General features: G+C 55.7%; 1 protein-coding gene and 1 pseudogene across 1 annotated transcript; one reads left to right on the plus strand and one right to left on the minus strand.

Annotated features, from left to right (window-relative positions):
* The first annotated feature begins 890 nt into the window (after positions 1–890).
* On the plus strand, positions 891–4,097 carry LOC101026727 (alkaline phosphatase, germ cell type). Its single transcript, XM_031651715.1, has 10 exons — positions 891–1,225; positions 1,315–1,431; positions 1,545–1,660; positions 1,850–2,024; positions 2,101–2,273; positions 2,518–2,652; positions 2,752–3,014; positions 3,585–3,689; positions 3,820–3,888; positions 3,992–4,097. The coding sequence occupies exons 1-10, from the start codon at positions 1,006–1,008 to the stop codon at positions 4,095–4,097; spliced, it is 1,479 nt and encodes a 492-aa protein (XP_031507575.1). The 5' UTR covers positions 891–1,005.
* Positions 4,098–8,837: 4,740 nt separating this feature from the next.
* On the minus strand, positions 8,838–9,822 carry LOC103876600 (annotated as a pseudogene).
* Between the last annotated feature and the right edge of the window lie 4,104 nt (positions 9,823–13,926).

Here is a 13,926-nt window from a genome sequence, read left to right on the forward strand (position 1 = left end):
CTTGAGCTTGGAGTGAATCAGTGAATTAATTAAGGACCTGCCTGTTAGTGAGTCTCCTCTGAAATTTAGCCCAGAAATGTTGTAACTCAGCAAGATGAAGCAGGACGTAGAGGGAACTAAGGGGGCAACAAGCAGGAGGCAGGAAGGCCCCATGAGGGCGACGTCTTCCCTGAGAGCCCCAGGACGACCAGCGGGAAGCCAGGCGGGGTGCAGGCAGGAGGACCCGGGAAAGCTTGGCGTGAGGGGAAGTCTGTCGGGGTGGTGTGGAGTAGGGCAGGGAAGGCAGAGGCTGGGCAGCAGGTAAGGTCCCCTGGGTTCTGGGGGCCAAGCCTGGGGCTCAGGGCGAGCAGGCCTGAGTGCGGAAGGGGCTGCTGTGGTTGGGCTGGGGTGGACTCTCCCCAACCTGCGTCATCCAAACATTAGTGCGAGTGCATCTACACAAACACCTACACAATCACACACAGAATGTGAGCAATGGGCAGGACCGGCTCAGTGTTGTCACCATTGCACCCACAGCTGCCCACAGCCCTAGAGCTCTGGGCCCGGATTCCTGCCAGCCCCACCTGTCCAGGCCAAGGCCAGATGATGGAAAAGGGGGTGCCAGGGCAGCAAAGCCTCCCACGTGCCCCTTTCCCACCAGGCCCAGGCTCCTGGCATCAGTAGGCTGAACCCAGGCCCTGGCCCAGGCTGTGTGCTTCCAGCCTCCCCTCCTCTCGACACCAGAACAGAGCCTGGCCCCAGCTTCTGGGAAATATAGAAACAAATGAGTGAATGAATGAGTGACAGGGCGTCTTGTTCCACACAAGACACAGTGAGCAGGGGTTGGGGGAGGGGCTCCTGGCTGCAGGCTGCACACAACACTCACCCAGATGGCATCTGTACCCAAAACCCCACCCTTCCCTGAGTGACACCTGGTCCCACCCTGAGCTGCCTTTCTCAGGACCCCAACCCCAGCCTGGCCCAGCCCAGCCGCACCCTGCCACTCCCTTCAGCCAGTGTGGCTTCATGTCAAGAGGCTGGGCGGGGTCAAGGTGGCAACAAGGGGAGAAGCCGGGACACAGTGCGCTCCCTGATTTAAACCCAGGCAGCCTGGAGTGCAGCTCATGCTCCACACCCGGAATTCCTGCCACCCCACTCTCCTGCTGCCCTCCAGACATGCGGGGGCCCTGGGTGCTTCTGCTGCTGCTGGGCCTGAGGCTACAGCTCTCCCTGGGCATCATCCCAGGTAATGAGGCTCCCCTAGCTGCTCCTACACACACACACAGGGTACCCCCCAGCCCAGGCTGACCTGATCTTTGCTCTCCCCCTGGCCAGTTGAGGAGGAGAACCCAGACTTCTGGAACCGCCAGGCAGCCGAGGCCCTGGGTGCTGCCAAGAAGCTGCAGCCCATACAGACAGCTGCCAAGAACCTTATCATCTTCCTGGGCGACGGTGAGTGAGCAAGGCCTGTCCATCCCCGCAGCCCTCACAGCCCCGGTGCCCGGACCCTCGGTGGTTCCAGGACAGCCCTGGGGCCCAAGCCTCACACATTTCTGTTCCTTCAGGGATGGGGGTGTCTACGGTGACAGCTGCCAGGATCCTAAAGGGGCAGAAGGAGGACAAACTGGGGCCTGAGACCCCCCTGGCCATGGACCACTTCCCATATGTGGCTCTGTCCAAGGTAAGGGCTGGGCCACCTTAGAGTCTTCAAGCAGAGAAGGGTATCCTGGCTATGGAGTGCGGTAGGACGGAGGGACCCTAAACAGCTGGGCCTCCAGTAAGGAGCTGGAGGCAGTTGGAATCCCAGAGGACAGAGATCAGGGTCTGTGTGTCTGCCCCAGAGAAGAGCTCAGACTGTCTCTGTCCCCAGACATACAGTGTAGACAAGCATGTGCCAGACAGTGCAGCCACAGCCACCGCCTACCTGTGCGGAGTCAAGGGCAACTTCCAGACCATTGGCTTGAGTGCAGCTGCCCGCTATAACCAGTGCAACACGACACGTGGCAATGAGGTGGTCTCCGTGATGAATCGGGCCAAGAAAGCAGGTGAGCTGGGGCCCACTGCGGGATCAGGGCCAGGTCACAGACCTTGGTCACATATCCTGACCTCTGTCACCCTTAGGGAAGTCAGTGGGAGTAGTGACCACCACACGGGTGCAGCATGCCTCACCAGCCGGTGCCTACGCCCACACGGTGAACCGCAACTGGTACTCGGATGCCAACATGCCTGGCTCAGCCCGCCGGGAGGGCTGCAAGGACATCGCCACACAGCTCATTTCCAACATGGACATTGACGTGCGACCCCAAGGCCAAGGGTTGGGGCTGGGCAGAGAGTAGCAGGGGGCACCAGCTCAGACCCAGGCAACCAACAGCCTGATCTGGGCCAGCAGGGTCTGGAGGTGGGGTTGGGGGCATAGAAGGTGCAGCCCAGGCCGGGCCACTCCCACAGCCTTGGGGAAGGGAGCCAGGGGCTGTGCAGGAGGAAGTGGCACAGGGGCAGCCAGGCCCCAAACCCACATGCCCTATCCTCTGTTCCCAGGTGATCCTAGGTGGAGGCCGAAAGTACATGTTTCGCATGGGGGCCCCAGACCCTGAGTACCCTCATGACTACAGCCAGGATGGGACCAGGATGGATGGGAAGAACCTGGTGCAGGAATGGCTGGCGAAGCACCAGGTGATGGGGGCTGGCGGGTGCAGGAGGCACAGCAGGGGGAGGGCAGAGGTGTGGGGCTCAGGGCTGTGGGCTGAGGCCTGGCTCTCTCCCTCCCTGCAGGGTGCCCGGTACGTGTGGAACCGCACTGAGCTCATGCAGGCTTCCCTGGACCCATCCGTGACCCACCTCATGGGTAATGACCCCCTTCCTGCCCTGGCATCCTTCAGACAGCCTCAGATGGCACCTTCTGAACCTGTGTACACGTCTGCCAGCACCCTCCCACCCCCAGCCTGCCACGGAAGTCACTATATGGTGCCATTGCGGGTCTTTGAGGCCGGGACATGTGAAATGCGAGGATCACAGGGACACATGGACCCTCCTGGGTAGAGACCAACAGAGCTACCTACACTGCTATGGCTTGAGAACAGCCAACCTTCCTCTTCGTGGAGGTGTGAGGCAACCCCTAGAGAGTAGGAAGGTTAGAGGTTTGGAAACAAGGCTGAAAAGTTCAACACCACCTCTATGCTTCTAAATGCATGAAACCATAGTCATCAGCAAACCTACGGGCACTTAACCCAAAGACAATCATATTTAAAGCAACCCTCCCACGTGAAGAAGCTGGGCTAGCTCACCAGAGGGACAGCTGACCCTGCACCGTCTGCTGACCACTCCCGTCTTCCTTTGGTGGCTGCCCTGCGGGGAGGAGCTCTATCTTGGTGGAGGCCTGGGGAGAGTGGCAGTGCTGCTGCATCAATTAGTGGGTGAAATCTGAGCCTCAGTCTCCTCCGCCTCTGTCAAATGGGAGTAATGCTGGCACCAGCCCTGGCCACCCAAGGTCTCCACAGGGATAAGCCCCTGACCAGGCAAAAAGGAGTGGTGGTTCCTGAACTTTGCGATGGGAGGCACTCCCACAGCTGTGTTTCAGCTCAACCACAGGGGACCCCTCTCTGCAGGGCTGGCACCCAGCAGGCCAGGAACAGAGACCTACACAGCCCTCCTATAGCAGTCCGGGCTGTATGCTCCAAGGATGGCCCGGCGGATGTTACACAGGCGGGGCGGTGAGTGCGCAGGGTCGCCCTGGGGAGGAAGGAGGCCGGGGTGCCAAGGGATGGGGGGACTGGCGGGGAGGGTCGCAGCCTGTCTGCCTGGAACACAGAACCTTCCTACGGAACTGAACCCTCCTGCCAGGGCCGAGTACCGGCAGCAGTCCCAGTGCCTAGACCCCGAAGAAGAACCCTGCCGGCGAGGACGTGGCATGTGAGGTGTTAGCCTTAGCGACCACACCTGGACCATGGTGCAGGAACCCAGAGCTTACGTAAAGGCGCCGTCTGTGGCCTTGCCGCCTGCCTGGAGCCTACAGGGCGTGCGACCTGGCCGCCCCCCGCCAGCACCACACCAGCACCGCACACCCTGGGAAGCTCCATGATCTGAGTCCTACCTCTTCAGCTGGGGCCTACTGCTGCTAGGGGCCAGTCCCTGCTCTAATTTATCCCGTCCTAAGATGCTTTCCCATCTCGGAGTTCTCCTGCTTCCCACCTCCTGTTGTCCTGCCCAGCCTCCACCCCGAGTCGTCACCCCTGAAGTCACCATACAGATGTCCTGCCATGGAACCTTCACCTCCTCGTGCACCCTGGGGACTGAGCCCATGACACCATAGCTGCCCCTTGGCTATTCCTGGACTCCCTACCCAACCCCAGGGACTGCAGGTTGTGCCCTGTGGCTGCCTGCACCCCAGGAAAGAAGGGAGCTCAGGCCATCCAGCCCCCACCTACAGTCCTTGGGTACCAGGCAGGCTCCCTTCCCGGAGAAGAGAAGCACCCAGACCCCGCGCGCGGCTGACCTTTGCTTCAGTCCTTGAATCACTTGTGGGACTTGAGGACTCCGGAGCTTCAGGATGACTGGAGAAGCGTGGCTTCCTGCCACCCGCCAGCCAAGGAGGCTGCTGGGGTGGGGAACCCCAGGGGGATTTTGACACAGCCTTTGGCTGCCCCTCACTGAGCTAATTCCACACTCCTGTACCCCTCCAAGGGGCCCTCTGCCTCATGGCAGAGGCTTGCCCCAAATCACAACTACTCAGATGTTCCATACCTCCAAATGCCAATTTCAGCACCCAACTGAGATCCAAGGAGCTCCTGGGTGCAGGGCAGCAGTCGAGAGCCAAAGGTCCCTCCCCAGACATCTGGACACTGGGCATAGATTTCTCAACAAGGAAGACTCCCCTGCCTCCCCAGGGCCTCCGCTGTCCTGGGAGACAAAGCAATAATAAAAGGAAGTGTTTATAATCCCAGCACTTTGGGAGGCCAAGGTGGGCAGATCACGAGGTCAGGAGATGGAGACCATCCTGGTTAACACGGTGAAATCCCTTATCTATGCGCCTGTAGTCCCAGCTACCCAGGAGGCTGGAGCAGGAGAATCGCTTGAACCTGGGCAGCAGAGGTTGCAGTGAGCCAAGGTCATGCCACTGCACTCCAGCCTGGGCGACAGAGCGAGATTCCGCCTCAAAAGTAAATTAATTAATTTAAAAAATAAATAAACAAGTAAGAAAAGTAAGTGTTAGACAGTGTAATGCCAGTATGACTTCCTAGGAGAAAAATCGTGAGTGCCTGTGGGCACAGTGGCTGGAGGGGTGGGTAACGCAGGCCAGGAGGGGCTGCTGAGGAGCAGACGATTGAGCAGGAGACCTGAACAGCGTGGGGCTTGAGCAAGGTGGCACAGCAGCACAGAGGCCCTGGGGCAGCGCCGGCAGGTGCTCTCGGAGGCCAAGGGCTGGCTTAGAGGGTGGGTGGGTAGAGGGATAAATCTGAGGGGTCAAGAGGGTGGGGAGCATGGGGGAGTGTGAAGTCTGAGTAAAGGGATGTGGTTGGAGGTCTTTGAGTAGGGCTGTGACCCGCCCTAGGTGGAAAATGAGTACTCTGGCTGCTGCCAGAAGAAGGATCTTGTCTTTTGGGTGGACGGTGGGGTGGTAGACGGTAGTAGGTAGAGGTGAGAGCTGGGAAAGGAGCTGACTCCAGGTGTTTCTGACCTTCCGAAAGCATTCGGGAGCACCTATCCCAATACAGCCATGCTTGGTGAGTACCACACCTGCCCCAAGAGAACCTTGAAAACAATTTTTTTTTTTTTTTTGAGGCAGTCTCACTCTGTTGCCCAGGCTGGAGTGCAATGATCTTGTCTTGGCTCACTGCAACCTCCTCCTCCCGGGTTCAAGTCATTCCCCTGCCTCACCTTCCCAAGTAGCTAGGGGTTAACAAGTGTGCACCACCACGCCTGGCTAGTTTTTGTATTTTTAGTAGAGACGGGGTTTCACCATGTTGGCCAGGCAGGTCTCCAACTCCTGACCTAAGGTGATCCGCCCACCTCGGTCTCCCAAAGTTTGGGATTACAGGCATGAGCCACGCATCTGGCTGAAAAGAATTAAAGGTGAAATCAACCACATTTTCCAGCAAATTTTACACTATTACAAAAAATACAAAAATTAGCCAAGCCTTGTGGCCCATGCCTGTGGACCCAGCTACCCAGGAGGTTGTGGTGAGAGGATCACCTGAGGTGAGGAGTTTGAGACCAGCCCAACCAACATGGTGAAACTAAAACTAAAACTGGTCTAAAAACACGGTCTCTACTAAAACTACAAAATTTAGCCAGGTGTGGTGGTCAACACCTTCTTAGGAAGCTGAGAGCCCACAGGAGAATGGTGGGCCTGGGAGGTTACGGTAGATTGGGAATCCACTGCACTCAGCCACAATGCCTCACAGACCCAGACTCCGTCTTTTGAGAAAAAGGCAAGCATTTTGCTCACTCAGAAATGTGTATGGGCTGAGCATTGGGCTCGACCTGTAATCCCAACATTTGGAATAGTGGGATCATGGGGTCGGAGATCGAGGACCATCCATATTTCTTGGTGGGAATACGTTATGCTGCTAAGAGTAAATATTGGGCCTGAGTGGCGCCTGCCTGATCCCATTGCCCTCAGGAACTAAAGGCCGGAGAATAAATGGGGCTCCCAGGAGGCAGGAGCTTACAGTGAGCAGATCCTGCCCTGCCTCAGCCAGGCTGACAGAGTGAGACTCCGTCTCAAAAAGAAAATATTAGCAAATTAGATGACATAGTCAATTTAACGTTGTAAAATATCTATTTATTTTAGCGGGTGTGGCTCCAGCACACAGTCCAGCTGCCCCAGGGAAGAGGGGGTAGGATCACTTGACTTCAGGAGTTGAGAGACATGAAGGACATCATGGTGGACCACGTCTACAAAAACAACTGAGCCCAGGGAGGTTGAGGCTGCAGTGAAAGAAGATTGCTCCACTGCACTCTAGCCTGGGCAACAGAGCAAGACCTTGTCTGGAAAAATATATACATCTATTTGAGGACCTGGCTCTCTCAGGACAGCTTTTTCTTTTTTTGTTTTTTTTTTTTTTTAATTCTAGGTTTTAGTGGCTGTCATAAAAACATGGGAGGTGAACAGAAGGTAGACACCAGTAGCTGGCCTTACTAAAGCATCACACTCATTGTTACATTCCATTCACCAAATATGCAAAGGTTTGGGTAAAATCCAGCTAGTATATTTCTATCTTCCCAGTTGTCAGTGGGTTAGGAAGTTCCTCTTTCTAACCAATGCGGAGGTGTTGCATGTTTAGGTTTTACATGAGTGCTCACACCCAAGGACTTCTATATTTTAAAAGTGAAGACGTTTTAAAAACAGATTATTCTAGCTCGGCATTGTGGCTCATGCCTGTAATCCCATCCTTTTGGAAGGCCGAGGCAGGTGGATCACTTGAGGTCAGAAGTTTGAGACCAGCCTGGCCATCATGGTGAAACTCCGTCTCTACTAAAAATACAAAAATTAGCCAGGTGTGGTGGCAGGCTCTTGTAATCCTAGCTACTCGGGAAACTCAGACAAGAGAATTGCTTGAATCCAGGAGGCAGAGGTTGCAGTGAGCCAAGATGGCACCATTGCACTCCAGCCTGGGTGACGAGAGTGAAACTCCATCTCAAGAAGAAGAAGAGGAAGAAGGAAGAAGAGGAAGAGGAAGAGGAATAGGAAGAAGAAGAGGAGGAGGAGGAGGAGGAGGGGGAGGAAAAAGATTATTCTGAAATTAGATCATTCTGTTCTCAAGCTTCCTTTTCCTGTGTAGGTATGAGTGTTTATGAGTCCAATACATTGTTTACCCCAAAATCAAGTGTCAAAGAAAATATTTTCAAACGTCTGCTCAAAAATATGCTCTTTCCTTAGCATGAGTTTTGTTTTGTTTGAGACGGAGTTTCGCTTGTATCGCCCAGGCTGGAGTGCAGTGGCCCGATCTCGGCTCACTGCAACATCTGCCTCCCGGGTTCAAGCAATTCTTCTGCCTCAGCCTCCTGAGTAGCTGGGATTACAGGCAACCACCACCACGCCCGGCTAATTTTTGGTATTTTTAGTTCCAAAAGTTGATGAGTCGACCTGCTCCACGCATAATTTCAAGGTGGTCACGTTGGGGTCACCACTTGCAGCTTGTAGCTGCTGTGAACGCTGAGAGTGAAGTACTCAGACGACTCCAGCTGAGCGGGGCAGGGAGCAGCTCCTCTGAGAGAGTGCTGCCCCCAAATCTGTCCGCCAAGTATTTATTAGAGGGCTTGTTAAACTACAAACATCCACCAGATAGGTTTTTGCCGTGGGGTCATGAGGCACATATGGCCTTGTAAAAGCACTCAGACCACATTCTTAGGAGGCTGTTTTCAGCGCTCCTTATCACACATTCCACTCCTTGTCCTGTTTTCAAGGTCAAGGAGTTACATTCTCACGCACAAACAACGTACACACAGTGCCTGAGTATTTTTCCATGCCTCAAGCTCAAATGCACCCCCCACATCTCCCCCTTCTTTAATTCTTAGAGCTTGCTGGTTATCTAATGCAAGGTAAGCGTCTATCCTTCTTCCCTGGTCATAAATGCTTTGGGCGGCAGCACAGAGCCATTTACAGAAGCCTAGCAATCAGATACAAAAAATAATATAGCGGCCATCACCCAAATGTGTATATTTAACTCAGGCAACCAAGTATTCGGGTTCAGTCATTGAAAGCCTTCTTGTAATTGCCGAAGGGTATTTGTTTGTAATTGCTGTGAGACCATTCTTCAAGTTGTTTCTTCAACTCGACCTCAGATGCTTTGTACATAAGCTTGAATATATTGCCGTGCACTCCCTCCACCCCCCCACCCCCACCCTCACTGCCTGCCAGAGAGCTGGGAAATGGCTGCTCCCGCTGCTCCGCTAAACACCGAAGTTATCCCAGGTAAATTACTTACGACTTCCTCCCGCGCGTGGCCGCTGTGCCCTCCCTCACCTCCTCCCCTGCTTTCCCTTCCTCTCCTCTAGCGCACCCTCCTCCCGCGCGCAGGAACCCCTGGGCAAGGCCACTGCGCCCTGGGTCCGCGGCCCCTGACGGGGCGCTCCGGGCACGCACTCACACGGATGACGTAGCGCAAAGAGTTGCTGCAGTCCAGGCTGACCATGAGTGAGAAGAGCGCGACGGTGCTGTACACGCCCTGCACTTTCTACAGCAGCTGGTTGAAGTCCCATCCCGCAGCGACCCCCGGGCGCTCCGCCACGCCACACTGCGCAGGTCCCAGCCCCCGCAGTCGTCGATGATCTCCAGCCTGGGCGGCGGGTTCAGTCGTTCGATCTCGCGCATCTCGAGGCACAAGCGGAAGAAGGCGTGCACCTAGTGCTGGGCAGCGCCGCTGGGTCCACCCTTGGGCCGAGCCAGCAGGCGCTCCTTGTTCTGCTCGCCAATGGCCGCAATGGTGCCATAGGTGAGCTTGTCGTCAGGGATGGCGTGGCGCCTCAGCCAGCCGCCGCAGGCGAACGAGTAGAAGTCCTGGCATGGGTTGATGCTGGCGTCCAGGTTGGCTGCCAGGAAGCGAGCGGCGCACGCAAAGGCCTTGCGCTCAGGACAGCCTTCAGGACAGGCGCCGCCGCCGGCCGCGACCGAGCCCAGGTACCTGAGCGCCAGCATAGCCGCCAGGATGGAGCAGAGGCCGGCTGCAAACACCAACCCGACAGCAGGCTCACCGCAAGCTGCTTCCAGCGCTGCAGCCCGGCCTGGGCCCGGTGGCCTGGGGGCAGAAAGGCCCCGCAAGCGCCCGCCGCGCCGCGGTGACTCACATACTTGACCTCCTAGAACTCATCGCAGTGCGCCATCAGCGAATACCAGGACTGCATGGCGCCGAGGCCGCTGGGGTGCAGCCCTGGGCCACCTGGGCTACGCCATGCGCGTGACCGCCGGCCTCCTCGTGGGCCTCAGCGTGGCTCCTGGGGCCTCAGCTGCCAGAAGGACAGAGGCAAGCTCATGAGGCGCCGCAGCCCGACGGGGTTCCCGGGCACTGCGAGGAGAGGAATAGGCCTGGGTGCAGAGGCCCCAGCCGCGGGCCTCATTCACTGGGGAAACCAGGGACCAGGAGGGCTCAGCGGGGCCACCACCTCCGCGTGCACAGTGGAGTCTTCTCCCCTGTCCCCCTCTCTGCACACACGTGCGGGTCCCTGGGTTGGGAGGGCCCTGATGGGAAGCGGGAGGCGCTGGGCACGGGGCCTGGCACGTAGTGGGCCTTCACTGAAAGGCCCGTACCTCTTCCCTTCGCCTTTCTGGTCCAGGACCTGCCCTAGCCAAGGCCGGCCGGAATGTGGGGGAAGGAGCGGAGGCTGGAGTGAGGAGGTGCGGTCAGGAGCGCGCCTATGCTGCATTCAGTTTTCCACGCTGAACACAGAGGCTCCACAAAGTGGCCAAAGAACCAAACTTTGTACTCGCGGAAGTCCGCGGGATCGACCACTCCAACCCCCCTCGCTGGCTTCCTCTGCTCAGTGGCCCGACGGCCCACCTGCCCCTTCCCCAGGGGGGAGCGCCAACGCCCCAGGGTCGTGGATACACAGCCCACCCCCTGGGCGGCCCTGATGGAGACCGGCTCCGTCCCTCACCCACCCCCGCTCCCCGTCTGTGACCCCGACCCGAGCCACTCCTGACTTCAATAGGTTCTCCCCAGAATCCAAACTTGGGCGAAGTTTCATCTCCCGCGGGGCGCGAGCAGACGAAGCCGGGAGGCTCTGCGCAGTGGCCGAGATGGTGGTGACTGCTGCAGGGATTCGGCGCCATTTACCTGGCAAGTGCGCACCTGAGCAGGACCTGGCCTAGCGGGCCCACTACGAACCAGAGCCTGAGCCTGAACAGAGCTGCACGGGCAGTTGCTGTCTCCCAGCGCCCCCTGCCTTTTCTGCCGCCGAGCCGCCAGCCCGCGGGGTCCAGCCCTGTCCCAGGACCAGTAAAGGCAGCGGGTACTCCTGGGCGGGGTCCCTTCGGATCCCGCGTCCCCAAGCTGAGCTGCCCACCAGCCGGCTAGAAAGGTGCTGGAGCTACGCAGCTGGGGGCCACCATGCCCCAGCCCACAGCCCTAGAGCACCGCCCGGGGAGGACTCCTCCTAAAGGATAAGGGAACCCTAATGGAGTGCCTGGGCTGCCCGCACAGCGCCGGCGCGGAGCACACCTTCACCAGGGACCTTCCTTGTCCTCCTGGGAACCCCTGTACAGGATCTCCACAGGGCGTCTGGGCTTCTGGTTGGCCTCGCTCTCTTCCCCCAGTTCCTGACCCAGGGAGAGCAACGGAGCACCCTGCCAGAAGAAGGCCTGGGGCTGCGAGTACGGCCCCCATGATAGCAATGCACAGTTGACCCAGAGCACAGCAATCGCAGCCTATCGGAGATGACGTGGGTTTAGCCTCTGACCACATAGTCCTGGTCACCCTGCACAGACTGCCAGTAAAGAGGGGTCCGAGGCTCAGCTCCTTGGCTCCCCTGCAGTGTCTCCAAAAGGGAAGCTGAGGCTGTGGGTGAGTGGGTGGTGCCAGTGGTCCAGGCTCCAGTTCCACCTTGCACAAAGACCTTCCTAATCTTTCACCACAAAATACTCCTGTCCAACCTCAGACTGGTGCCTCTTTTCCTTGATCCTTGTAGCCAAGGATAAATATTTCAAAACAATCCTGTGATCCTCCTCCATTTTCCTTTTAAAACCTTTGTCTTCCTTCACCTCCCTAAATTCACACGTACTTTCCTATGGCCTGCTGATTCCCTTTGCAATACCTATTTCCAAAGAAAGTTCATTTTATTTTAGAGTCTTTCTGTATTTGTTATGCAGTGTCACATAGTGGAGCCAGAAGTGGGACGGAAGTGAATTCAGCTTGGGCGAATCAAGAGTCTCCTGGAATCTAACGCAGCGTTGACTGAGCCCTCTGCAGACTGCCCTTTCCAGGAGTTGATTTTCTGTTCTGGAGCATCTCCTCAAGTACCCAGTCTCCCTCCCTTTGGTCAGTTCCTTTTTACTTTATCCTGGATGTGATTTGGTTATAAGGCTCCCTTAAACAAAGGACCTTTCATCCCTCCTGGGAGTATAAAGTTTGGGTTTCTTTCTTTTTTTCTTTTTGCTTGTTTACTTTTGGCAAGCACTTTCTGGTGTAAAGAGAAGTACCCTTCTGGTTTGAGGACTCTGATTTCTACAGAATTAACGTCTGTCTGCGAGGCAAATCTTTTCTGGTGAACTCACTTTTGGTTCTGCATGCCTGACTGAATATTTTGTTTGATGTGCACACCTTGGTTGAAGTTTTGTGAGCACTCTGATTTTGGTTTGGTTTCCCACATCTTTAAATGATTTGGCTCATTTTTTTTTTTCTTGCTTGTTCCTGACTATCTTCTGATCATCCCACAGCAAAAATAGTTTAGCGCCATAGGAATTCTTAACACACACATACACATGGTGAGGGTCGGCCCCTCCAGGTGGCTCCTGCCTGTAATCCCTGCACTTTGGGAGGCTGAGGTGAGAGGATGGCTTGAGCTAAGGAGTTGGAGACCAGCCTGGGCAACACGATGAAAACCCCCCTCTAAAACAAACATGAAAATGAGCTGGGTGTGTTGGTACTCACCTGTCACAGCAATCTGGGCCCACATTCAGGAGAAATGGACTTGGAGAGGAACCAGAGTGCTCGAGGGTGTGTGATGTGTGCCACATGGTGGACTGTCACGGTTACTACGGGACTGAATGAAGGGGGAAGAACTCAGAAATGAAAACAAAGGCAAAAGATACTGCTCTAAAGAAGGGGCCAGGGAGCTCCTTGCTTCTAGTGAGCAAGGGCCTTGAGCTTCCACAGCCCTTCGTATTTACTGGGTAGCAAGAGCAGGGAGGAGCAGCTAATGATTGCTCAGCTGCTTGATTGATCACAGGTTTACATTATTGTTATCAGGCTTCAGATGTGCCCAATCACAAGAAACACTGCGCCTGGGGCGTGACTGCTGTCAGCATTCCTTCTGGGCGGCAGAAGCAGTTTGTCAGTTTGTCAACAACCTGTTTCATGAGAACAGTTTGCTCTTTACTCACATAGCCTCCAGTGGTATACTGAGTTGATCATGACCATCATTTTTTTAGCCTCCAACAGTGGGCAAAACAGACTTCTCCCCTTGTGGAGGGCACAGTCCAGTGGAAAAGAAATGTTTTTCATGCTGGCCTTCAAACTGTGGGGAGTTGTTGGAATAGGACAAGGGGCTTAGGAAGGTCTTTCCTAGAAAGTGTGGTCTGAGCTGAGAATTAGGGACAACTAGGAGTTAGGCTGATAAGAGAGGGGAGGTGGTGATTGGAGGAGAAATCATCTGTCTTTGTCCGAGATTACCCTGCGTTAGGGCAGTGGCTGACCCTTTTCTGGGATCACCCAAGGTGGGATAGTGGGTGGAGGAGACATGTGGACTGTCGAAACTAGTAGATTCTGAATCCTGTCTCTGCCATGTCCTACTGTTTGGCCTTGGGCAATTTACTTGTCTCTCTGTTGCTTCTGATAGAAAAGGAGGGTGGTGAGAAAGATTCAAGTTGAAGACAAAGTTAATCATGTTTTAAAGTGTTGGCTTTGGCTGCTGTGGGGAGATTGGATTAGAGTGGGAGTGTTAAGGAAAAGGGAGAGACTTGGATTTCTGGTGAGAATCAAGGTAGTGCAGTAGTGTGAACTTGGCTCACAGCAATCTCCACTTCTGGGTTCAAGCAGTTCTCCTGCCTGAGCCTCTTGAGTAGCTGGGATTACAGGCATAAGCCGCTACACCTGACTAATTTTTGTGTTTTTAGTAGAGATGGGGTTTCACCATCATGGCCAGGCTGGTCTTGAACTCCTGGCCTCAAGTGATCTGCCCACCTTGGCCTTTCAAAGTGCTGGCATTATAGGCGTAATCAGAAGTGAAAATTAGGCCAGGTGTGGTGGCTCACGCCTGTAATCCCAGCACTTTGGGAGGCTGAGGTGGGCGGAT

Source organism: Papio anubis, chromosome 10 (assembly GCF_008728515.1).
Source record: "Papio anubis isolate 15944 chromosome 10, Panubis1.0, whole genome shotgun sequence".
NCBI lineage: Eukaryota > Metazoa > Chordata > Mammalia > Primates > Cercopithecidae > Papio > Papio anubis.